General features: G+C 39.7%; 1 protein-coding gene across 2 annotated transcripts in view; it reads left to right on the top strand.

Annotated features, from left to right (window-relative positions):
• RELN (reelin) overlaps positions 1-26464 on the top strand; it is an 865607-nt gene that overhangs the window by 746759 nt on the left and 92384 nt on the right. For both annotated transcript variants that reach the window (XM_073619618.1, XM_073619617.1), the window contains exons 43-46: positions 8331-8478; positions 13304-13562; positions 15789-16038; positions 22489-22657. In XM_073619618.1, the coding sequence (XP_073475719.1) occupies positions 8331-8478; positions 13304-13562; positions 15789-16038; positions 22489-22657 (826 nt within the window). The remainder of the gene's footprint in view (positions 1-8330; positions 8479-13303; positions 13563-15788; positions 16039-22488; positions 22658-26464) is intronic.

Here is a 26464-nt window from a genome sequence, read left to right as displayed (position 1 = left end):
GACTTGAAGTCGCACAGATATGAACGGTACTCATTGGAAATCATGGGAAACAATTTGTCATGCGACTTTTCAGTCCCAAGTCGCATGAAAAGTCGCACTAGTGGAAACAGAGCCTAAGGCTAGGTTTCCATTAGTGCGTCCCCAAAGTCGCGCGATTTTGCCGCGATTTTTACCGCGATTTTACCGCGACTTTTTACCGCGATTTGAAGCAATGCCTGTATCTATAGACCTCAAGTCGCATCAAAGTGGGACCAAAGTAGTGCAGGGACTACTTTGAAGTCGCTGCGACTTGAAGTCGCACAGATATGAACGGTACTCATTGGAAATCATGGGAAACAATTTGTCATGCGACTTTTCAGTCCCAAGTCGCATGAAAAGTCGCACTAGTGGAAACAGAGCCTAATGCTTTCTGTTGTTTTGCTCTCCCTACAGACACAGGAACAGATACAAACCATGATAGTTGAATTTATTTTTATGGTGTTCTGGGACCAATATGTGCCCAGCAAGTTCTATTAAGGAACTATGTACATTCTTAAGGAAAGAAAGGAAAGAGGAACCATGATTGAAACCTTTAAATAAATTAAGCATGCAAATAAGGTTTAGGAGGGCAGTATTTTTCATATGAAACTAGGATCAAGAACATGGGGACATGACCTCAAGCTAGCAGGTGGAAAGTGGAAAACTAACCTTAGAAAGTTTTTTAACCAAAATAGCAGTTGATGCTTGGAGTAGACATCCAGCAGGTAGCCAGTCAACAATGAGTGAATTTAAACATGCTTGGGGTGCACTCAAACGTCTAAGCAAAAAAAAAAAATGCTCAAACCAGATGGACCACTTGGACACTTTTTGCCAGCACTCTTTCTGTTGTTTCTATGTTTCCGTATATCACAACAGAGTATTCACTCTGTGAGATATATTTATTAGCCAACTATGACACACCCACAACAAAGATAGAGAAATATTATAATTACCATTCTAAAGCAATTTTAACCACTTCAGCCCCGGAAGGATTTACCCCCTTCCTGACCAAAGCATTTTTTGCATTTCATCACTGCGTCGATTTAGCTGACAATTGCGCGCTCTTGCAATGTTGTACCCAAACAAAATTGACATCCTTTTTTTCTCACAAATAGAGCTTTCTTTTGGTGGTATTTGATCACCTCTGCGGTTTTTATTTTTTTGGACTATAAACAAGAAAAGACCGACAATTTTGAAAAAAAAAAGCAATATTTTTTACTTTTTGCTATAATAAATATCCCCAAAAAATATACAAAAAAGAAATTTCTTCCACAGTTTAGGCCGATATGTATTCTTCTACATATTTTTGGTAAAAAAAAACGCAATAAGTGTAAATTGAGTGGTTTGCGCAAAAGTTATAGCATCTACAAAATATGGGATAGATTTAAGGTATTTTTATTTATTTATTTTTTTTTTACTAGTAATGGCGGCAATCTGCGATTTTTATTGGGACTGCGACATTATGGCGGACAGATCGGACACTTTTGACACTATTTTGGAACCATTGACATTTATACAGCGATCAGAGCTACAAATAGCCACTGATTACTGTATAAATGACACTGGCAAGGAAGGGGTTAAACACTAGGGGGCAATCAAGGGGTTAAGTGTGTTTCCTGGATGTGTTCTAACTGTAGGGGGATGGGTTCACTACAACATGACAAAGATCACTGCTCCCGATGACAGGGAGCAGTAGATCCCTGTCATGTTGCTAGGCAGAACAGGGAAATGCCTTGTTTAGGCATCTCCCCGTTCTGCCTCTCCTCGCCACAACCGCGGGCCGCCGGCGAACATCGAGTTTATGGTACCCGCAGGCACGCTCCCGCTAGGCTGCAAATTCAAAAGGACGTACAGGTACACCTTTTGGCCTGCCCGTGCCATTCTGTTGACGTAAATCGGCGTGCGGTTGTCGGCAAGTGGTTAAGAGATAGATATCATCTCAGGCTTGACCAATAAATGTTTTATGAAATATACTAATAAGGCAAAGGCCAACCAGTCAGGCCTTTATTTTGTAGACACACAAACACACACATACTGCTGATTCATTATTACTTTATTAACAGACATGTTAAACTGCTTCCATTTTGCTATATGTGGTTAATAATGTATTTTATACTGGAAAATAATTATTTAAAGTGTTTGACACAGCATGATTGTACTATGTAATAATACATTTAGTTAGCAAATTAGCATTGGCAGCTTAGAAATCTCTCTGCTCACATCTTCCTACTTGCATGAACATGGAGAGTGATTGATGAAGACTAATTTTTCCACAAACACAGAATGTAATTAGCACAAAGCTCTCAGCCCACTTCCCCTGCAGTTTCCTTCTTCTACCCTGTAGTGCTGCTCCTTAGGGAAGGTCACTGTGGGACTCTAGAAATGGACACACAATTCATCTGTGCTGAGAGAGAACATTGTACGGGTAAGGGTGATAAGTATGATGATGCTATTGCTCAGAATAACCTTTCTTTTTGAATATTAAATATGTCACAGCTGGTGCAAGCCAATAAACTTTGGAAACACATAATCAATCCTGTAGTGCTGGACAATGCCTGAGACAGCATAGATCCAGATATTGATAAACTACAAACCCATTGATGTTCTACTACTACATTCATCATGGATAATAGTTGGATACAGCAGTAGCCATTGGGACACTGACACATTTTCACATCAGAGACCTTCTAGTTCTTGGCTCCCACAGATATTTATAATACATTTACTTGAAGATCTGCATTGGTTGTATGCTCTGTAAATGATAGGATGTCATCCTGGGGGTTTCAGACACCACTTGTGTCCAATTAAACATGCCATGTCAACAACCCTTGCCCCTGTTCTAGACCACAGTCCATTAAGCTAGCTCAGCTGCTGGCTAGGGACTGGGATTTAGCCAGCTCAGGTGATGAGGTTTTGTCTCCCATTTCATTATGCTTCCCTTTGATTTTTCCTTCTACTGACACCTACTTTGAAACTATAACGTAAATAGAGATATGTGGCGCTAACTCAAAGTGCATAAATGTGATGAAATAAATATAATCCAGTTCTTCAAGTAAAGTGCATATGCGTAAAGAACAAAATCACATAAATGAAGTGACTAAACATCCATTAAATTCATAAAAAGTGACATCGGATAAATGGCAGTGAAAATTCATGAAATATGACTTCAAATAAATAAACAAATCCAAATGAAGGTGAATAAATCCAAAAATAGGCTAAAAGTGCATCAAGATAAAAAAAATTAAAAATTTAGAAAAAAAATTTCAAAAAATTGCATGAGATAAAAAAAGTCGCATGCAATAACAAAAATCGCATAAGGTGCAAAAAAAAGTGCAGAAACGCTATAAAAATAGCCACAAGTCGATCCAATTAATGTAATACAGTTCCAACGTGAACAAAGTGAGTCTTCATACAACAGTTTGTGCAAAAAAAAAATGAAAAATTGCAAGTGCAAACGATGATAGGTGACAGATTCCTCTTAATAACCGTACTCTGTGGTGCACCACACGTTTCCCCCAGCCTCTCACCTCTAGGATGAAACACCATCAATCGATCAGTCTCCTCCGATCATCACAGGTCTGGCAAATCTCCAAATGGAAGGCCTCAAGTTCGGCAAGTTGGGTGGAGGCATGCAATAGAAAGGCGTTTCCCCATTGTGCAGTATTCAAAACAGGTTTATTCAAAACAACATAGTAACTTACATATACAGCATAAAATTAACAGCACAGATCCCAGTACTTCCGGTCTCGGCTGCGGTCAGAAGTGATGACACCTGACTCTTCCCTGACGCGTATCGTCACCGCCCATGTGACTTCTTTGATACAGTAAAAAAGAAAAAAAAAATGACTTGTGGGATCTTCCTTAAAGTGGTTGCAAACCTCAGACATGAAAAGCACATCCATCTTCACTGTGCACTTGCCTTTCTATAAAGCACTGGGTGTCATTTCTCTCTGCTGCCTGGTTCCTCTCCGAGTCATTTCTGGCAGCTTTTCCCGACACCAAGAGTTAAAAAGGTGATGGGGAGGGAGCTGCAGCATAACCTATGACTGTTATCCACATCTGTGCTTGTTCTCTGTACTGTGTGAAGGGGGGTATGTCCTTTCTCTCCAATCAGGGCTCAGAGCTGTCGGCTGTGTGAAGACTTCAGATCTCCACCCTCTGCCCCTAGATCAAGAAAAAATGCTTTCAGAGTGATCTACAAAAGAAAAGATACACAGCTACAACTCATGAAGAAGGATTTGTTTCATTTCTGTGTATCACCTAATAGAAGTCACTTCAATGGGTACATGTAAGGGTTTACAACCACTTTAACCTTCATACACAATTCATCTTACAGGAGCTCCAACTTCCCAATACAGACAAGGAAGTCTAAAGAACTGTGTTTTTATGACTGTATACAAGCCAAGCCAACACATTCAGATAATATTGAAAATATAGGAAAATGAAAGGAAGTACATGATTAGGTTACAGGTACAAAAATATTTATGCATATATTGGGGTTATTTTACTAAAACTGGAGAGTGCAAAATCTGGTGCAGCAGTGCATGGTAGCCATTTAGCTTCTAACTTCAGCTTGTTCATTTAAGCTTTGACAAAATAAAAATCTGGAAGCTGATTGGTTTCTATGCAGAGCTGCACCAGATTTTGCACTCTCTAGTTTTGTAAAATCAACCCCATTATATATTTCAAAGTACTATAAAGTATTTCTCATTTTTGACTGCAATATACTCTAGATTGGCCTTTTTCTCATCCAGAGTATCCCTGAGTACTTTTAGGTCTCAGGGAACCTGTGCTAAAAAAATATTAAATTTAAAACTCACAATGGTGGACAGTTGAATAATGTCTTTTACATTACTGATCAGCAGGGCGTCGTTAGGGGGTGGCTATTGGGGCTATAGCCCTGAATCTAGGGGCCATAGCCCCGAGTCTCCTACCGCAGGGGTCCCTGCCTAACAACTAGGCCGCGAGTGCAGTGGATGGGCTGCATGACGGAGCTGAGCAGGCAGGTGAAAGAAGCGAGTGAGCGGGCGGGCGAGCAGAGATTACATCATCTCTCTCCACCCGCCCGCCCTGCATCAGTACACTTCCGCCTTGGGAAGTGACTGTGTATACGGCGGGAGACAGGCAGCGCTGCGCTGTATTATTCTCCGGCTAGCAGGGAGCAGGTGGGGCCAGGAGCTCCACTGCTGCTCTGACCCCGCCCAATGTAGACCACATGTTCGGGACTCGGGAGGCCGCAGGATATGAGCTGAGATCGGAGCGGGAGGGAGCGGCAGTGGTGGTGAGAGCCAGAGGCTTTGGAGCTGGGATCCAAGTGGGAGAGAGCAGGTGCCCACTGTGCTGAAAGCCAGCGGATGGTGAGCCCAGCTGGGCAGGACCAGGTAGGTTCTTCTCCCCAAATACTCTGCCTGTGAGTGTGGACTAAATCCTGATCTGGCTGTGGCTGAACTGTTCACCAATTAGAGCACTAGCATGCACCACCACCAGTGGTACTGGCACATCTTCCACACAGACATGGTGAAATGCACCACTGCTTGTTGGGCTTCCTTTAGGCCTAGTTCCCATCTATGCGGGTTTGCGGCCTGTTTTTGCGCTGGGATGGCAGCACATTTATTTAATCGGGCCGCCATGCCTGAATTTCATGCAGAGAAAAGGTGCATGCAGCATTTTAAGCGGCCTTGAAATTGCATGGTGCTTTTTGCATTGTGCAATTTCCCTGCAGGTCCTGCACCCACAATCGCGCTGCATTTTTAGATGCGTGGGGGTGCCATTAGGAATTCATTTTTTAAACAGCAGCGTGTGCAGGAGTCTCAGCAATTCCAACACCCAGAGTCAAAACATGCTGCTGTTTAAAAACACACAAGGCTGCCATTCATTCTTAATGGCACCCCCCACACATCTAAAATTGAACTGCAGGGAAATCGCAAAGTGTAAAAGCTGCTGCAATTTTTAAAAAATGCAGGCACAGCAGCCCATTCAAAGGAATGGTCTGCCATGCCTGCACAAACATGCACTGTAAACCCGCATAGATCTGACCCAGGCCTAAAGCGCTAGTAAAGTCATTTTTTTTAAATGGAAAAGCTGGACCCTCTGCAGGTTTAACCGCTTGCCTACTGGCCACTTTTTTCAGTGTGAGGAAAGGAATGCCGATAACCGGCAAGTGTGTTTACATCACGATCAGTTGTGATTGGACACAGCTGGTCACATGGTAAAGAGCTGCTGTTATTGGCTCTTTACCCCAATCTGTGATCAGCTGTGTTATAGAGTGAGCTGGGTGTGCACCGCAGTAAGCACGGTTTTGGGAGGATGTCAAAAGACGCCCTCCCAGAACTGGATCGCGCTGTTGAACCACTTCATTATATATTACAATATAACAATAGAAATAATGCACTTCAATCACCCTGACACCATATCAACCATGGTGCCATGATGATTGAAGCGCCAACGCCAGCCACTGCACAAATTGCCCCGCGAAAAATTTCTTAACCCCCCCCCCCGTGCCTGCAAAAAGGTTGGTGACCGCTGCTATGGACTCTAGCCCCAGATCTTTTGCAGACCTAGCAATGCCCCTGCTAATCAGTGAAGAAGGTCCTCCTTTACATTGGTGATCAGTGCTCCTTATGTCGAAGGTCAATGGCCCCTTCCATTTATTTTAGTATGGCAAATGCCCTAACATTGCTGGGGATATTTAACAGTGTTTTTTTAATTTGCCAATTGTGACATTCCTAAAGCATAATTAGATACAACAATAAGCCCCCTTCACACCGATGTAATTTATCATGCAATTTGACAGGTTCAAATCGCATGACAAGTCAAAACCCTATTGTTTGCTAATGGAACTGTTCAAAACAGTGGTACGCCGACTTTGCGGTGCCGCAACAATTTGAAAAAAGTACTGCACTATTTTTTGCAATTTCCCAGTGTGACTTGCATAGACATTTGTGCATGAAGTCGAACAGATGTCAGCTAAGTCACACCTGAAGTCGCACTGACCTGCAGATTTGAAATCGTGTGATTTGAAAAGCCACATTCAGTGTGAAACAAGGCTCAGAAATATACCGGGATTTAAGGTATTACAGAAACACCAAATGGATGAAAATGTACAGTAGATGTCGGGTCATGATAGTCATAAGGCACTTGTGGGCTTAGGCATAGTGCAGGATGATAACAATGCAGCTGCTGAGCAAGTGCATTTCAGCCATTTCATGTTTCTCTTTAGGTGCATTTACTGTATTTATTGGCGTATAACACTCACTTTTTCACCGTGAAAATCGGGTGCAAATAGCGTGTGCGTGTTATACGCCAATACTTCAATTTTAGCTGCCTCTGAGGGGACAGGGAGGGGGGCGGGATGAGCGCCGTCAGATTAAATACAGTGAGAATCTCCTGTTTACTTGGCGGCCTCTGTAATAGAAAGTCCCGTCTCCTGGGCCGCCATTGGACCACTGTTCTGTCTATCATAGGAGATTCTCACTGTATGTAATCTGTCGGCGCTTGTCCCACCCCCCTCCCTGTCCCCTCTAGGCTGCAGATGGGCATCGATCAGGCTGCATTGATGGCAGTGGTGAGGCTGCTGCATTGATGGCAATGGTGAGGCTGCATTGATGTAGACTAATGAGGCTGCATTGATGGCACTTGTGAGGCTGCAGATGGGCATTGATCAGGCTGCATTGATTGCAATGGTGAGGCTGCAGATGGGCACTGACCCTTATTTTGCTTCAAGTTCCTTAATAAAAATTTAAGTTTTTTTCCTGAAACTTCCCTCTTAAAATGAATGTGCGTGTTATACGCCTGTGCGTGTTATACGCCGATAAATACGGTATTTACCTGCTGTCCAATGGCAGTCCCAATGTAGACCATACATAATGTACACAGTCTGCTGCCATCATTAATTGTTTTAATTTTCACAAGTAATAATTATGTAATATTATTGCTGCCAAATAACGTGGGGCATGAACAGAAGGGCTTCTTCATTCATGTCTAAGACAGATTTTAAATAAGGTTATGTTCTGAATGTCTAGGATCCTGCCTTCCTAATGCTGGTATTTAGAGAAAGTTAATGATGTGGTAAAGTGTCTCCTATTGTTTTTATTTTACTAGTCAGAACACTTTTAATTATATGGTCTTTAACAGTGCCCTGTGCATCATTTAAGGTATCCAATTAGAGGAAATTGTAACAGAAGTGGTCTCAGATTGCACTTTAGGTTAATGGTCATATTGACGCTGGTATGTTAGATAGCCACAGGGAGTCATTAATCAGTGTAAGTATTTTGAAAACCCCGCACTTCATCAAGTTTTCTCTCTCTCCTCAGGTCAATTAGAATCAGATAGATTCCTTCTAGTAAGTGGTGGAAAACCTTCCAGGAAATGTGGAATTCTATCCAGCGGAAACAATCTCTTCTTCAGTGATGAAGGCCTTAGAATGCTCATGACGAGAGATCTAGATTTATCTTTAGCTCGGTAAGGGGAACATGTTCATTTATATTTACACAGCACATTTCATCCATCCTCATGAATGACAGAAGGAAGCATTAAACCATTCTTTTATGTCATGGCAATTTTTTCTATCTCCATACATTCATTGATCACAATAAATCCTGTACATCCAAAGATAAGTGATAAAATCAGCTGTGATAATGGCAGCAAATATGAGTTACTAAACTGATTGTACCAGTTTGATTTTAAAATATACTGTATGCTGCCAATGAGTTTTTGAAACTGACATTGGGCAACAGAAATTTACACCACATGTGTGATTGTATGTAATGAACACTTTAAGAATTGTACCCAAAGGAGATTTTTCTGTTTTACAGAAAATTGGATAAAATATAGTCCACTGCTGTGTCTATAGAGCTCTCTCAACAGAATATGTACCAAAAATCTGAAACTGATTTAGCAGACTAATCTTTGCTTTTTACATACAGTACCAGGCTTTGAAGTACATTCTACATTTATTCTTGGAGATAAGAGGGAGTATGATGCAGTATATGTGGCCTCCCCATAATGATAAGTAGAGGATGTATTTCAACAGGTACTTCTGATTCTGCTAGGGCAGAGTATGGTTTGTCACAACCAAGCTCAAGGGTGGTACATCTTGCTGCCAGGATCCCTGAAGGCTATAAATCAACAGTGGAGGAGTAAATCCTATTCCATCCCACCTATAAAAGAAAAATCAGTTTATTGTAAAGTTCCAGACTATGCATACACACACTCATACCCATACAAACTATTATGATTTGTTTATTTTACTCAATTCACAGCATGACATATTTCCTTTAACCACTTGCTTACTGGGCACCTAAACCCCCCTCCTGCCCAGACCAATTTCAGCTTTTAGCGCTTGCCACTCTTTGAATGACAATTGCGCGGTCATACAACACTGTACCCTAATGAACTTTTTATAATTTTTTTCCCACAAATAGAGCTTTCATTTGGTGGTATTTGATCACCTCTGGGTTTTTCATTTTTTGTTCAAAAAAATTAAAAAAGACAGATTTAAAAAAAAATACAAAACCGTTTTATATTTTAATTTTGCAAACAGGTAATTTTTCCTCCTTCATTGATATACGCTGATGAGGCTACACTGATGGGCACTGATAGACTGCACTGATGGGCACTGATAGGCTGCACTGATGGGCACTAATAGGCTGCACTGATGGGCACCGATAGGCTGCACTGATAAGGCTGCACTGATGGGCACCGATAGGCTGCACTGATAAGGCGGCACTGATGGGCACTGATAAGGCGGCACTGATGGGCACTAATATGCGGCACTGGGGAGCACTGATAGGTGGCACTGGTGGGCACTGATAGGTGGTATTGGTGGGCACTGATGGGTGGCACTGATGGGCGGCACTGAAGGGCATTGATAGGTGCCACTGAAGGGCACTAATAGCTGGCACTGATAGGTGGCACTGATAGCTGGCACTGATGGGCACTGATGGGTGGCAGTGATGGGCACTGATTGGCACTGGTAGGTGACACTGATAGGCAGCACTGCGAGGTGGCACTGATTGGCACCACTTGTGGGCATTGATAGGTGGCACTTGTGGGCACTGATAGGTGGCACTGATGTACTGTGGGCACTGATTGGTGGGCACTGACTCGTGGCACTGATTGCTGGCAGGCGGTACTGGTGGGCACAGAGGCTCTTCCTCTTTGGGACCAATGTCTCTGCAAACAGAAGCCGGCGATTGGCTTTTTTTCTTCTCACGCTGTCAGCTAGTTTGTTAGGACTGCAAAGCACCTCCTCCTTTTCTCTTCTCCATGGCATAGTCCACAGAGAGAGCTGGGAGGCGTGCTAACTGATAAGTCAGCATAAGAAGCTCTCAGCTCCTCAGCATAGGAAGCTATGGCAGCACTTGTGCGTGCTCGCTTATGAGCCGCCACTGTGTGCCCATAAGACACACAGAGCGTGGCTCAGCCCCTCCCTCTGCTTCCTCCTCACTGGCCAATGGCTCCCTTTGCTTTCTGTAAGCCAATGAGAAGTGAGAGAGCCTTGGTTCTTGCACATCACTAGATCGAGACCAGGCTCAGGTGAGTATAATTGGGGGAAGCTGCACAGATTGCTTGAATGTAAAAAACCTTCTGCCTTTACAACCAGTTTAACAGTCCAAAGTTGAGAGAATAATAGAAGTTTATTGTTACAATTTATATACACTTTATCTTTTTTTATATAGAAATTTATTTCCATCTCAGGTGATTGAAATGCCTCCTATGTGAAAAAAAAACATGTTTTTTCATTCATGGCAAAGGGTACCCAGAACACTGTGGATTATATAGACAGCAGGCAAAACCACATCTGATAATGGAGTCACTGATGTGATGACTCATTGGAGTTCTGTGAAAAATGAGCTTCTTTTAGCATAGCTACAAAGCAATTATGCTACACAATATTATGAAATATACAATCTTTACATGACTAAAAAAAGACAAATATTTTTTTAAATGTTGTATTTTTAGTTCTGGCATACTAAACCAAGAAAAAAAAATATATGTACAAAATCACTGTACATTCCCATTAAAAGGGAAAAATGAGGCTGCTATTGCTAACCTCATTCTAAAAATGCTGGTTACTTGACTGTGGTACTTTTTGATTTATTGACCCAGAACATAGCATACAGCAAACAAAGTCAGAACATTTGTTCACAGTGAATGATCTAGAAAATCTTGAAGACAGTGGGGCTGATTTACTATCAGATTGGCAGAAAAACAAATTAGGTCTTGGTGAAAAGTGCATGTGCGTGCAGTAGCGCAATGGCAGCAGACAAGCCAATGATAAATGTGAAAGTGTTTGAATTATATGTGTAGTTTTTCCTGTGGTGTGATGTTACGCACCAAATGTTTGTAAATCTCTTGTATGTGTTAACTGTCTGCATTTGTTGCAGAAATGTTGGCTGATTGAAGTGGATCTCTTGCTTGTCTTGTGTTGTGCTTTTGACATACACTTTAACAACTTTTCTCTCATTGATAGAATAAAACATACTTTCTGAATGGTGTAGTTTGTCGAATGACTTTCACAGATCATGTGACTGGTCTTCCAAGTGTTTGGCAACTCTGAATGGTGCCTCAGTGTTCAAATTAGCTGCCACTGAATTCAATTGGTGTTACATTTTCCCCATACAAATCTAAGGCCATATAATGCTCAATGGCATTTCATCACTCTGGATGGCCCACATTGTGTTTATATTTCTGCAGTGGAATGAATGCACTGTTTACCAGAAGTGATATGCTGAGTACAGATTGGCATGCAGCAGAAAGCTCTGGACATCATGGATCCTGGATTTTAATGGCGACAATATTATTCATGTTGTTGTTTTTTGTTTTCCAATGTAAGAGTTCAATGTAAAGAAACAGAATCTTTAAAAATAAAGATTCTGTTTCTTTACATTGAACACCTTCTTCAAATGCATAGTAAGAAGTACTAATGGGGGTGCTTAGTTTCTTGCAATATCCCACCAATGTTGACAGGCATGTATCCAGTTCTTTTATAGGAAATGGAAAGGAGTTGCATGCTCTTTTTGAGACAAGAAAAAATACCCTTTTTACCTCCACACAACTGTAGCAGTCCTTGTTTATTAAAATAAATGCACAATTCACTGTGTAAACATTTTATTTTAAAAAATTTAAACTTAAGAAGTACATTCAATGTCTGAAATCTAAAATAAATAAAAAAGACATACATGTAGTTCAGCTTGTTGTTTATGTTAAATAGTATTAAATAGTTCTCTAGGAGCAAAGTAAAAAATACAGCCATACATCTCTATAGCTATGTAGCAGTAGAAGCAGAGGCACTAAGCAAACAAGAATAATCCGAAAGCAAGGTCAGAGAGGAATCCACGTAACACGATCAAGATGTACATCAGGAACTCGGTAACAAGAACAAGACTGAAGACCATTCAGCAAAGGGCTAATGGAGAGTTTAGGTTTAAATAGTCCGCTTGGTGGAAGTGGACGTGCGCGCAAGCACACATGTGCTTGTATGTGTATGCAATGATGTACATTCTGTTTTTCTTCTCTGCACATAGGAATGAGCACTATGCGCAGGTGCATTAACCAGACAGCATGTCCTAGCCTGACGGTTGGCATCATGTTCCTGACAAGATATCTGCAAATCAGTCAGAGAACAAATTGTCACAGTTTGTCCAGATGAAACATAAATAAATGCAGTGCTTTATATACCAGGGCTGTGGGTGTGCTGTTTAGCATTCGCTATGGAATTGCCTTGCAATAAATGGTCTGACGCTAATTGGACTCAATCTTGCATAGCTCAGAGTATTCTATTGAACATGGGCTTGAAAATTCACAGATCCACATGCTAAATCGATTTCAGACTATAGTTGGCGGATCTTCCTAAGCCTCAGGATCACACCAAAACATGGTTGTATATCTGGTGTTCCAACACTGACCTGCTCTAGTGTTTTGACAACAGTCTTCCTCAGCTTCATAAATACAGAGCAACGTCTATTTTGGCGTTTGAGAATTAGCAAGTTGCTGCATCATTCGCGATAGCCATAGTAATTAAGCCCAATTGCATCAGTATTGTAGCCAAGGAACTTGCATTTTCATAAGGAAAGGTTAATCATTTTCCTCATATAGGTAATCAGGCGGTGTACTGTACAGTACTGTAGTACTGTGGATAGGAGATTTTGTAACCATTTGAAATGTATAAAATATATTCAATACTTTATATAAAGTAATGACAGGTGTTACAAAACAAGTTCTGAATTTTTTAATGTAGTCTGGAATATTATTGATATGATGTAAATAATCATTCTCTTTTTAGGTTTGTTCAGTTTTTTATGCGGTTAGGCTGTGGAAAAGCAGTGCCAGACCCTCGGAGTCAGCCAGTGCTACTGCAGTATTCACGGGATGGTGGCTTATCATGGAGTCTTCTACAAGAATTTCTCTTCAGCAATTCCAGCAATGTAGGACGATATATTGCACTAGAGATCCCACTGAAGGCTCGCTCTACCTCCACCCGCCTACGTTTGTGGCAACCATCTGACAATGGGCATTTTTACAGCCCATGGGTTATAGATCAAGTAAGAGAGTGTTTATTTGAGTCGAATTGTGTAATTATGGCATCTTGTAGCCATTAGGTAATTATAAATCTTAAAGGCTAAGTTAACCTTTTTTTTTCATCTAAATTCCAGCTCCCCTATGTACTAATATGGCATTAATGTACTTATGTGTCAGACTTTAGGTCATGACACAGGAAGGAGTTGACCAGCTGAGGGCAAATGATGCAGGGTACGTGCTAATGAGGTCAGCTGGTCCAATCCTTCCTGTGTCATGACCTAAAGTCTGACAAGGGAGTAAGGCAGAAGTAATTGAGTAGTGTGTTTAAACAGCTATGAAGCGAGTTAGGTAAGCAGGTGTAAAATTAATGGAAAGCTGTTTTATTTTTGCAAAATAAGTACAATAATGCTATATTGGTACATAGGGGAGCTGGAATTTAGAAAAAAAACAAAACAAAAAGGTGAACTTAGCCTTTAAAGCTGACATTCAGGGTAGATGATACTGCTATGCTAGCACTAAACTCCTCGCCTTCACACCCATTGTGCAAAAATCAGATCTATTTTTTTATTTAGATTTTGACACCTTTCACATCCATTAGCTTTAAAAAAAAAACACTTTATAGGGATATGGTCATGTGACCTTTCAGAAGCCATCTTCTTCACCACAAAAAGCAGCCATTACTAAGCAGGCTGCCACCATGCAGACCACTGCTAGTAATGTTCACTAACAGGAATGATGCAGTGATGAAAAAGCCCTAGTAATGCTGGGTACTTGCTTTTGACAGCCAGGCCACTGACAGGCACCTCAGGCAACACACAGCGTCACATAGCCCAGAAGAAGAATGGCTACAACTTAACCTCCCTGGCGGTATGATTATTTTGGATTTTAGGTGCTGAAAGCGGTACAATTATTTTGCATGGAAATTTGGCGTTTTATATTGTAGGCCTGTAATTCTTAACAATAGCACACTTAAATCTGTCCAAACAAGAGTCTAGTAGACATCCCGGGTATGATGAAGTTTGAAACACAAAAACATAAGTTATAATATAATAAATAAATATAAATAATTAAAAATATATATAATAATAAAATTAATTTCCCCACGATTCACTATCGCTCGATTCTGCAAGTGTTCTAATTTACTCTCGCTGTTTTCTAGTGGGTCTAAAGCCACTTTTGACAAAAAGGAACACTTTTTGGTTGCTATGGACAAGTTTCCAGGCAGAAAGAACAGTATATATAATATATAACTGCATGCATTGCATGGGCCAAAGCACTAGGGCAAAAGGGATGTGAAATAATTTCATACAGTACTGTAATCTGTAAGATTACAGTACTGTATGTGTTATGGTTTTTACATTTTTTTAATTTGCCGCCAGGCCCTGCCCCCGTGCGTCGCAACGCTCAAAGCGAACGGAGCCTGGCACGGAGAGGCTTCGGAGGAGACAGAGCCCACAGACACGGCGGGGGGACATCGCAGGATCCTGGGGACAAGGTAAGTAACACCGCACCAGGATCCTGCAATGTAATCCCGAGTGTGGCTCGGGGTTACCGCTAATGGAACTGAAATTTAACCTTGAGCCACACTCGGGAAAACTGTCAGGGAGGCTACAAACAAGACATTCAATAGGATGACAGTACTTATTGTATTGTCAAAAAGATATTTTAAAAAACACTTTTCATTAGGTATTTAGCAGAGCAAATGTGGGGAGTAGGAGTGAGAAATCCATTGTTGGGTTTACATACCATTAAACTTTTTATTATAGTGAACTTTATTTCCATCCTAGGCGACTGACATACCCTTTATGTAACAATACAGAAATAATGAAAGGTGCTCTTTATGGAGTTATTCGGAGTCTAAATATACCCCTGATGCCCCCTCTGCCTCTCACCTCGTCCAGCCAGGAGAAATATTCTATGCTGGGTGTTCTGGTTTCAGGCAGGGGACACAATTTCATCAATTTTCTACTGCTTTTTTTCCTGATGTCCAGAGACATGGTCCCAAACTCACAAAGGGATCACAGTGGGGGATGTTGGGGAGGTTGAATCAGTGACTTTGTTAGTCATGTTCTTGTCAACTGAATCATGTTAATGCTATTAAATGTATTACTTTGTAAGGTGCAAACAGTAGCCATTATAATGACACTGGGTTGGAAACCAGTGGGTTACTGGTGATGTGCTTACGAAAAGTATCTGATAATCATTCATAAAAGTATTTCAAAATTTGGCATTACTTGTGTATTTTGTAGATTCTTATTGGTGGGAACATATCTGGAAACACAGTGCTAGAGGATGACTTCACAAGTTTAGACAACAGAAAATGGCTTCTCCATCCCGGTGGCACTAAAATGTCAGTATGTGGTTCTGCTGGAGATGCCCTTGTGTTTATTGAGAAGGCCAGCACTCGTTATGTGGTCACCACAGACATTGTAGTCAATGAAGACTCTTTTCTGCAGATTGATTTTGCAGCTTCCTGTTCTGTTACAGACTCCTGTTATGGTAAGAAAATAAATGTAAGCATTTACATTTACAATTTTATAACTCACCAAGGCTCAGACATCTTGAGTTCTGCAGCTCTCTAAACCAGGATTTGGAGTCTTTGCCTCAAGCATAGCACAAACATATTTTCTGTCCATTTCTTAAGAGATACATTTAAATATGTGACTGTATGCGACCCTCTGCCACGCATTACTATAGATACCATATTATTGCTATACATTTTATTATAATGAGTTATTGGTTTTACCATTAATACTGTTGTCCATATGCATGTGCATCAGCATAGGTGTGCTAGTTAGTTTTGTCATTTCAGTTGTTTGTTTCTTTGAAAAAAAAAAATTAAAATAGTAGGATACACCAGTTTGGAGTGCAGACAGGGGTTTCAAAATCTTTCAGGTTGTCCCTATTATACTGTAAATGTGGTAAATGCTGGTAAAAATGATAGAATTTAATTATTTTTTAGGAAATATAATGGTTTTAGATGACCTTTTCTTCACTTAACATTCACATTCACTCTTCAGCACATTTTAGGTGATCTCCACATTACTGCCTGTGAAGCACTGTGTGTGGTAGGCTACTTCTACAAAAATGTGTGTTTTTTTTCATGAGAAGATTGTTGGAAAAATGCAGTGAAATGTATTTCTATTTTTTACGCCATTTGTTACCACTGTTATTTTCTAAATAACACAACCTTTTTTCTACTTTCATTCTGTTTTTGTTCTTTTGCATGCTTTTCTTATTTCCATCATGGTAACCTTAGAAAAATCATTTAAAATGAGTTTAAAAATTGGCACACATTTTAGGTATTTCAACAGTTCCAATTTACAAAAATAAACTCAGATGTATTAAAAAGTAGCACACTGCAGTTTTAAAGAAGAAAGACACAAAGTAATAAAAGCAGAATGCCAACATTTATATAGGATGGAAAACAAAAACATAGACCTGTATAGTGATTCAGAGTCTATTCTGTTTTACTGAAAATCATTAAAATGTAGATAAAGCAAACCTGAGTGAAAGTACCCTTAGACAGTCTATCTTTGGCATTTTATTTTCATTAAATCCATTGAAGTCAAACCTACCTTGTCAGAGTCAATGATCTAAACACATCCTATATGCTGCTAAATTTAATTGGTGCTTTTACATAGCATTGCCTCTTTCCTTATACATTGTGAGCACAAGAAGTTGCACTTGGCCTAATTTCCTCATTACATTTTACTAGCAATATGCAACAACAGTGAAATAATAGCCATTAAAGCATTAAAGCATTAAAAGCAGTCATTTTTTACAAACAGCATATTACAATGACAATGCAAGCACATATGCTGCTCATGTCTCAGAGCATAAAATAGTTGTGTTTCTTCCTTACATAGATAAATCATACTCCTTGGGTTATCATTGGCTTAATTTTTAGTAATACAGCAGTAGATTAACCTGCATTTGTTTTTTTTTGTATTCTAATTCTTTTAGCTCATTAGAAAGTCTAAAAAGTTGGCGCTAACTCAAATATAAATATGACTACCTCAAAGGTTAGATAAGATTTATCCCTTACACTGCTCACAATGGTGGCGCTGTAGGGCTGATCCTGCTGGCTGACCCATCGTTCCTGCATGTGTTTTGGGAGTGTCCGGGCATAACATTATTCTGGTCAGCGTTTTTCCGATGTTTCTGTATAGTCACCACTATCGTCAGTATAGTCACCATTATCTATTGACGTTTGAATTCTAGGTCTCGTTAATTTACTGGCTACCTCTAGGTCTATGAGAACTTTGATAGGCCTCTTATTGTTTTACGCACGTAAGTCTATACTTCTTAAATGGAAATCTACCCAGGCCCCTACTTTAGATTATTGGAAGAATATTGTCAACATAATGGTTCCACTGTATAAATTTACATTTGAATCCAGGGGATGTCCAAAAAAATTCTCCAAGGTATTGGATATTTGGACAGAGTCCAGGGATACAGTTGGATCATCGGCAAAACCTCCATAGCTTCTTGACGACTTTGTTCATCACGAAATGCATTGAGGCTGCAGGCTTGCTTATGCTGATGTAATTTCCGGTACGGTTGGTTCCAGTTTTTGCCGCGGTGGAACGCACGCTGAGACGTGGGGAAATGGTGTCTCTGTCACTGTACATGTTGGTGCTAGCACATTAGCACCTTAAAATGATCTGAGCATATAAAGTCTCCCATGATTTAGCCATCTGGTGCGTCTGCATTTCTCCCGCACGAGTGAAGGTGACGCACGGCTAATTAAGAGTACCTGTCAGTACAGAGACTTTTTTCTTTGGTGTTTGGTCTCCTGTTTGAGAAGTTTTTTTAATTTAAATTTGTATTTGTGTGGTTTTTGTTTATGCACTAAGATACTAAGTCATATTTATATTTCAGTTAGCACCAACTTTTTATATTTTCTAATGATTTGCTAGGTGATTCATTCACTTGTAAAAGGGGCAGCTCTACTCACTATTCACTATATTTATTGTTTGGCAACCCTTCTTGTTCATTCAAATCTCATTAATTATTTTAGATGTCATGTCTCTTTGCTGACATAACCACTTACCTGAAACATTCTGACTTTCAATAATATCATGCATAGTGTATAGCAGCCCATCACAAGTAAGCTCTTAGCAGTTTAGTACAGCCAGACTGATCAAGGCTAATTTCTAATTTCTCTAAATTGTACTTTGTTTTGTATTATTAATAATAAATAAATCCCACAGCAGAAAAGCTGCCTCTCACCTTTGGCTTCCTCTTGCTAAATTCATCATTGTCGCTGACATTTAGAGGAAAAATAGCTCCCTTCATTGTAAGATAATTGCTAGCAAATTAGATGTTTGTAATTTGTATTTATCATAATTATTGTCATTAAAACAACACCCTAAGTGTATTTTATGCAACACTTTTGTGGCACTGTCTCAGGTATGTATAGATTAACTTTGGAAAATTAGCGGTAAATGTTCTTTGCTACTTTAACATGTTGATATTTGTTAGCCTCCCTCGTGCTGCTTTACACGCCTTATTATCACTTTCTGTGCTATCCCCCCCTTTACCCCAATCATTTAATCCTCGGATACAATACCCATTAAAAATGCACTGCAGAATCATATTTCTTACTATCTGAATGTATTGGAGTGTGCAAGTTCCTCTCAGTGCTGCCCGAAACCTTCCATTATCACCCTGATATAGAGGTCAGTGCATGTTCAATACAGCAGTTTGTCACTAAGGCCTCTTTTACACGGCTGTTTATTTTCAGCCACTGAATTCCAGTGGCAAGAATCAGCTGATTATTGTGGTTAGAATGACTGGGACATGGGAATAACAATGGCCACTCAGCCTGTTTAAATGAATAGCAGGCTGACGGCTGTGACTGTTCACACGTAACCATACAAAGAGCAGATACCTGCAGCTAGGAACAGATGTCAAAGCCTGGGTACAGCTGACTGCTGCCTTAATATCTTACTAATAAGGTGAGATATCATAGGGCATGCTGGGGCTGTTGGGGGCAGGGAGGCTAGAATGGACAGTTTGCATTGGTGCAACTAGAAACAGATAAGTAGAAGAGTGTGGTTAACTGTCACCCTATCCTACTAGCAGTTTACTCATATGTGAAATGCAAGTATACAGATTTATACTGCACCAACAAAAGTGCACAAACTGTGCAGGTCTTAGTTGGCTATGTTGGCAGTGTTGTCAACATTCTTGTAGGAGAGAGGTGAGCAAAGAATGCTGCTGCTGCTGCTGCCTCGTTTTGTAATTAAAGGCTAAAGTGGGTACCAGGATGCATTTTTTAACTGCAATGTATAGTTAACAGGGGTGGCAGAACCTAGTTGTGCTGTCTGGCAGAGGTGCCAATTAGAAATCATTTTACAGATATTTGGCTGTTTGGAGTTCAGCCTTAGGTGGTGCTGTTCATTCCAAGCAGACACTAATTTTTCTCAGCAGTTAGTCGTTATTGGCATGATCATGACACACAGGGAGCAGGAGTAGGTCAGGAAAGGTTTAATACCTGTTAGTAACCAAAGGTCAGAATTAACACTTGTACCCCCCAGTACTTGGGACTTTAAAGGCGAACAGTCAAAGATTATAAAACCATATTGTTTATTTAGAAAAAAATATTTTTTAAAAAAGGGGAATGATCAGTAAAAACATGGTAACAATCTGTACATATCAGTCATATATATATCACAATATCATAAAACCTAATATCATAAAAAACATACCATAAAGTTAATATGATCACTAAAGGATTGTGTAATATTCAAATAATCGAGTGATAGTGTCATATAAACGGAAAATATTCATACAAAAAGTCCCATCACATATAGTGCCGTTTCAAAAAATAAAAAGTTCATAAGCATAACAAAAAAAGCTGATCCAGAATCCGTGATAAGAAGAAAATCCAATCTCCCAAAAGGTGAGTGCACCCAAGTGAATATGAGGCTCCTTACCGACTCAGAAGACCACAACGGTCTGACCAGGCATATGGGAGATTAGAGGTTTCCCAACAACCTATACCGGCATCTGGGTCTGCGGCTAAAGCTGTATGGCTCCGGAAATAAGAACAAGAAAGGCTCCCATAGTGTAATCGTTCCAACCAATAAAAATTTATTGAATAAAAGATGCACTTACAAACAGATCCAATAAGCGAGTGTAAAGGGTGTGGCCTACGATGCTGACGTCACTACGCTGTTCCTCTCTGCCGAGTCTGTTGGGAAGTGTGTGCACAGCGGGAAGCCTGCGGAGACGCCGTAACATTGTGATTGCCTTTACACTCGCTTATTGGATCTATTTGTAAGTGCATCTTTTATTCAATAAATTTTTATTGGTTGGAACGATTACACTATGGGAGCCTTTCTTGTTCTTATTCCCGGAGCCATACAGCTTTAGCCGCAGACCCAGATGCCGGTATAGGTTGTTGGGAAACCTCTAATCTCCCATATGCCTGGTCAGACCGTTGTGGTCTTCTGAGTTGGTAAGGAGCCTCATATTCACTTGGGTGCACTCACCTTTTGGGAGATTGGATTTTCTTCTTATCACGGATTCTGGATCAGCTTTTTTTGTTATGCTTAAGAACTTTTTATTTTTTGAAATTGCACTATATGTGATGGGACTTTTTGTATGAATATTTTCCGTTTATATGACACTATCGCTCGATTATTTGATTATTACACAATCCTTTAGTGATCATATTACCTTTATGGTATGTTTTTTATGATATTAGGTTTTATGATATTGCGTTATTCACATTTTTTTCATAAGTTTTTTTTGCTATTTGTCTACACGTTTTGTTTCACATATTGGTTATCCTTAGCGCTGCATTGTTTTTATTACTAATATCTGGAGTTTGTGTCTGACTTTTTGATGCTGGCTGCTTTGGTAATTTAAGGTTAAAATCTCTGATTTTCGTTTATTTTCATATCAACTTGTTTTAGGTTTGTAGGGGTTAATCCTTTATAGTTACCAATCATTTACTAGGTTTCTAGCGCAGCGTTAACCTTTGGTCTTTTATATATATATCACAGTTTGCATATAATCAACATTCTATGAATTTCCAAACTGAATCCAGATTTCTCCATAAGCCTAACATGTTTCAGGACGATGTCCCTTCTTCAGAGGCGTTTTTATAGGAGAGAAAAATGGGTATATTCAGTATTAATGTAAAGAAATGTGTATATGAATGTGTGCAAGAAATATTTTCCTTGAAGATTTTGAATAGATCTCTGCTACCAGCTATCCATCAAAAAGATATTTAAATATTCATCTCTGTTTTTCTACTTTAAAAAAACTCTATAAATCTCTACAAATCATTTCTATTCTGTGACACAGTGGGGTTGATTTACTAAAACTGGAAAGTGCAAAATCTGGTGTAGCTCTGCATAAAAACCAATTGGCTTCCAGGTTTTTTGTCAAAGCTTAATTGAACAAGCTGATGTTAGAAGCTGATAGGTTTCTGTGCACAGCTGCACCAGAGTTTGCACTCTCAAGTTTTAGTAAATCAACCTCACTGCCTGTTTTAAAAAATATCTTTAAAAAAAATGTATCTTACCTTATCGAATTTGACAGTATTTTGCTTTATTTCTTAGATACCATGCTGGCTTCATAAGTCAGTTGCCACCCTTGAAGATGCTGTGCTTCTGCTGAGTTTACCAGGGGGCATTTTTCTGATTACTTTCTTGACAAAATAACCATATAATGTTCAATTTTGGAATTGTTCAGTAATTGCAGCATAATTTTTTTCCACAAAGTAGATGTTGGGGTTGGATTGGCAAATCGCCAGCAGAGCAGGTTTAAGATTTATTTCTTGGAAAGTCTGCTGATGTTTGAGAATTTGGTCTAACAAGTAATAATCTAAAATATTTGCACTTATACAGTATCTATGTTTATGGGAAAAATTTGAACTGCATGAGATTCATATTTTATACTCCAATAATATGTTTTCTACTTTACCTTTAGCCATTGAACTGGAATACTCTGTGGATCTGGGGCTCACGTGGAATTCTGTATTAAAAGATTGTTTGCCAACCAATGTGGAATGTAATAAGTACCAACTTCAGAGGGTGCTGGTATCTGACACATTTAACAAATGGACCAGATTTACTTTACCTCTGCCTCCATATACCAGGTAAAAATGCAAATCTGTTCTTTATAATGGCATTAGAAAGTGTAAATAAACTCCTGGCCTTTTTAATGCTTATATAGTAAGATCTCTAATATCAGCCAAAAGTTCTGACTCTGCAAAAAAAGATTCCTAACAATTCAGTGCTTTAATGTATGTCATTGAAATATTTATTTGTTTTAGTTTCAAAAAGAGGTGGTGTCATGGGTAACAGGGAGCTGCTGGTTGTATCTAGGGGTTTTAGTGGAAATTCTAGGCAGTGCCGAAAGAGAAATCTGAGCACAGTGCAGACATACAGTAGAGCAGATACAGGATTAGGTAAGACAGACAGGAGTCTACTGCCAGCTGGTACTAATGGCTCTCACTGGGGTGCAGGAACCGGTAGAATCTAGTCCTCATTAGAACCATTAAAAGTACAGATGGAGTCGTGTGGCAGACTGATAGAACATCCCCAGCCGAAAGACACAACATATTCAAGACATTAAAGTGGAAGATACAACAGTCTTTTGACAATGCTTACTGTTCTGACACCTCTCACAGAGAATGATAGCTAGTAAGACATCTACCAATGCTAAGTGAAATTTCATGCCGTCATATCGATAAAGGCAAATAGATGGCTCACTTTGCAAGGCAGATTGCACTTTGCAGTGGAATTTTCCACGGAGTTTAGTGAGTGAGGTGAAGCTCTGCTGACTTCCATCATCCAATCATGTGCAAGCAAAAATGCTTTTTTTTTTTCCTTGGTTTTCTTTGCAAAATTAGCTCAGGGGAAGATTGGAAAATCAACCTTATATTGTACAGTAGGTACTACTATTCTATAGTGAAACGGAACAACTGCATAGATGTTACAGTAATGTTAAAAATGTTGCACTCTTTCAACTTGACAGATTTCCCATTTATACTCAGGCTATAACTAGCACACAGTGAGGTTGATTTAAAATAGGCTCTCTGCTTTGCAAGAGAAGTTACACTTTGCATATGATTTTTGCCCAGAGCTTAGTGAATGAAGTGAAGCACTGCTGACTTCCATCATCCAGCCACCTACAAACAAAAATAAGTTTTTTTTTCATTTTTACCTGCACACTTTTGGGGAATATAAGGCTATGGATGAACAATCAGAGAAACACCAGGGGTTTTTTATATCTCCACAGTCATATTGTTTTTGCACATACTGCAAAAGTGGACTGTGGAAATGTGGATTTTGTGCAAGAATGGTCAGTTGGAACAAGAACAGTAATCATTTTTCTTCTAAAGAAATGTTTGACTAGAAACACGTGTCTTGTTTTGAAGAGGTTGTTATTTTTGGTTTAATAACAGACAGCGGGCTCCATTCATGAAACGGTATCTACCACTTTAAGAAATGTGGTAAAATACTGCTTTGCGTTTTTCAAAAAGTTTTTTGGCATTCACAAAAAAACGTTTTTAAAATACCACATGCAGTATTTTTCTGAAATATGCAGTATTTTATCTTGCGATATCCAGTGGGACGGATACAGTGGAGATGAATTAGAATCCCTTTCAGTTTTTATTTCTAATAAAGAGGTAAAATGGTTTAAATCGTAGAAGTATGCCAACTCACTAAGTCAGTGCAGTCCCTGTAACATATGTATTAATACAAAAGAAAAAAGATGACTAGAATACCAGTCAAAGGAAGCTGCTTTCACAGGACACACATGGTGTATCAAAAACAAATAAGTTAAATTAGATAAATGCAAAATATCTTTATAAATGTCAAATATTTAATGAAAATAGTATCAAAAATCACACACACACACATATATATATATATATATATATATATATATATATATATATATATATATATATATATATATATATATATAATACAGTTCTACAACGTTGTCTTTTTTATGGGTGGAAGAAGGGTATTTATATATGCATGTGATTTTTAATACTATTTTCATTCAATATTTGACATTTATAAAGATATTTTGTATTTACTTAAAATATAACTAAAGGAAAAACTTTTTTTTAAGTTTTGGATAGGGTGAAGACGTATTAAAAAACCTATTAGGTTTTTATTGCTGTCTGTCCTCATTAGGGAGATTCACCTGCTCACCATTATCATTAAAAGTGAAAGTAAAAGAAAATGTCAAATTTTGGCTTGTTCCCAGAAAAGTAATAGAGGGGAAGTTTTCCATGGGGACACTAGTTCTGGTGACCTGGGGAACCCCAAGGGATTCCCTTTATTTGCAGCGATTTCCTCTCACTTCCTGTTTTGGCAGTGGGACAGGAAGTGAAGGTAAATCTACTCTATGGGACACAGATGGCGAAAAAAAAACTGACAGAGATTACTTATTACTCTATCCAAAATGAAAAAAAGTTTTGCCTTTAGTTGCACTTTTAAGCTGCCTTTCTAAACCCTTTTAACAAAAAGGAATCCTTGTAATAACTTTCCAGTCTCGGGAAACCCCCAGCCAAAAATGACTATATCTACAACTCACGATACATTGGTGTGATGGTCAGTGGGAAGAATGCTCCTTACACGTGTGGTCATTGGGAAGAATTACCCAATGGTGTTAGTGGGAACTTGTCAGTGGGAAAATAATTGTGAAAATGTAAAGTATCCCCACTACATATAACATACTTTATGTTCTAACAATGGATTAGACCATTGTAATATGCATGTACATTGTATTATGTTTGGAGCAATTGGAAGGTTTTTTACAACCAATGATGTATATGATGAAAGGAAAGTCCGGATGGCTACACACCAAGCTGAAGAAAACATGGTGGGGAAGAAAATTGGGCTTTGATAAAGCCCAATTTGAGTGCAAAACATGTAAGCCATTCTTCCTTTGCTTGTACATGTAGTGCTCCTCAAGTTCTTCATGGTTTTATGTGAATAAAGGCATTTGTATCTCAGTTTGTTGTGCAGCCATCTGGAATTTCCTTTCATTATTGCTTCAGCTGCGACTGGGTGAGCACCTTGCAGTGAGGAGATCATGCTGTTGGAGCCAGATCACCTGTAAGCAGCGTGGACCTTTTGTTTGTTGTACTGAAATGATGTATATACCTGTATATTGGAGGATGATCAGAAGAGGGGCGTGGCCGGAAGCGGATGGAGGTGAGAGGTGGTGAGGAGTGAGAATGTGTGCTCACCCCGCTCCAGGATTATGAAGCCCCGTGGGTAATCCATTAAAACCCGCCTTAGCACCCGGGGCCTTTCCCCCGCTCTCCCCTGCTGTACTACTCCCCGCTCGTGGTCCTCCTGAGTCGTGTCTGTCGGAGCCGGTACAGCGGGGCTGTGAATCCGAACACCGCCTGGGACACTGAGAGTGATCGGAGCTCGTCGGATGCAGCACACTCTCGCGAGACTGAGAGTAAGAGGAGGATCGGCTGCTGGTGGAGCTGCTGGTGGAGCAGATGCTAGGTGTCAGCGGAGTCCGCAGTGTGTGTATTATACACCCCCAATATATGTTCCGGAAAGCTGCCCGGTGAAGCGGGAGACCCTGGTGACTGCTTGCAGAGGATCCAGAGGTAAACTTTAATACCTGAGTATTTATAGAAGGGATGTGCATGAAACGTATCCAGTCCGGCGGAACGGAGGTACCGTATTGATCTTCATTGATACCCATTTGCTCTCCTTTTTCCCTGTTACTAGTGAAGACTGATGGGGGGTCTCTCAAGGGACCTAAAATATCGGAGAGGACTGTAAACCTATGAAGGAGATTGGGAAGAGGCTCCTGTGCAGTGTGTGTGTATACGCTATTCCTATATAACAGACTTAAATTAGTGGTGATAACTTCTGGTTGAAGGGCAGTGGTGTCAACCATTGAGCCCAGATAAGCG

This window comes from Aquarana catesbeiana, linkage group LG03 (assembly GCF_042186555.1).
Source record: "Aquarana catesbeiana isolate 2022-GZ linkage group LG03, ASM4218655v1, whole genome shotgun sequence".
Taxonomy (NCBI): domain Eukaryota; kingdom Metazoa; phylum Chordata; class Amphibia; order Anura; family Ranidae; genus Aquarana; species Aquarana catesbeiana.
Note: the sequence above shows the minus strand (reverse complement) of the source record. Positions and strands in the feature narration are given on the sequence as shown.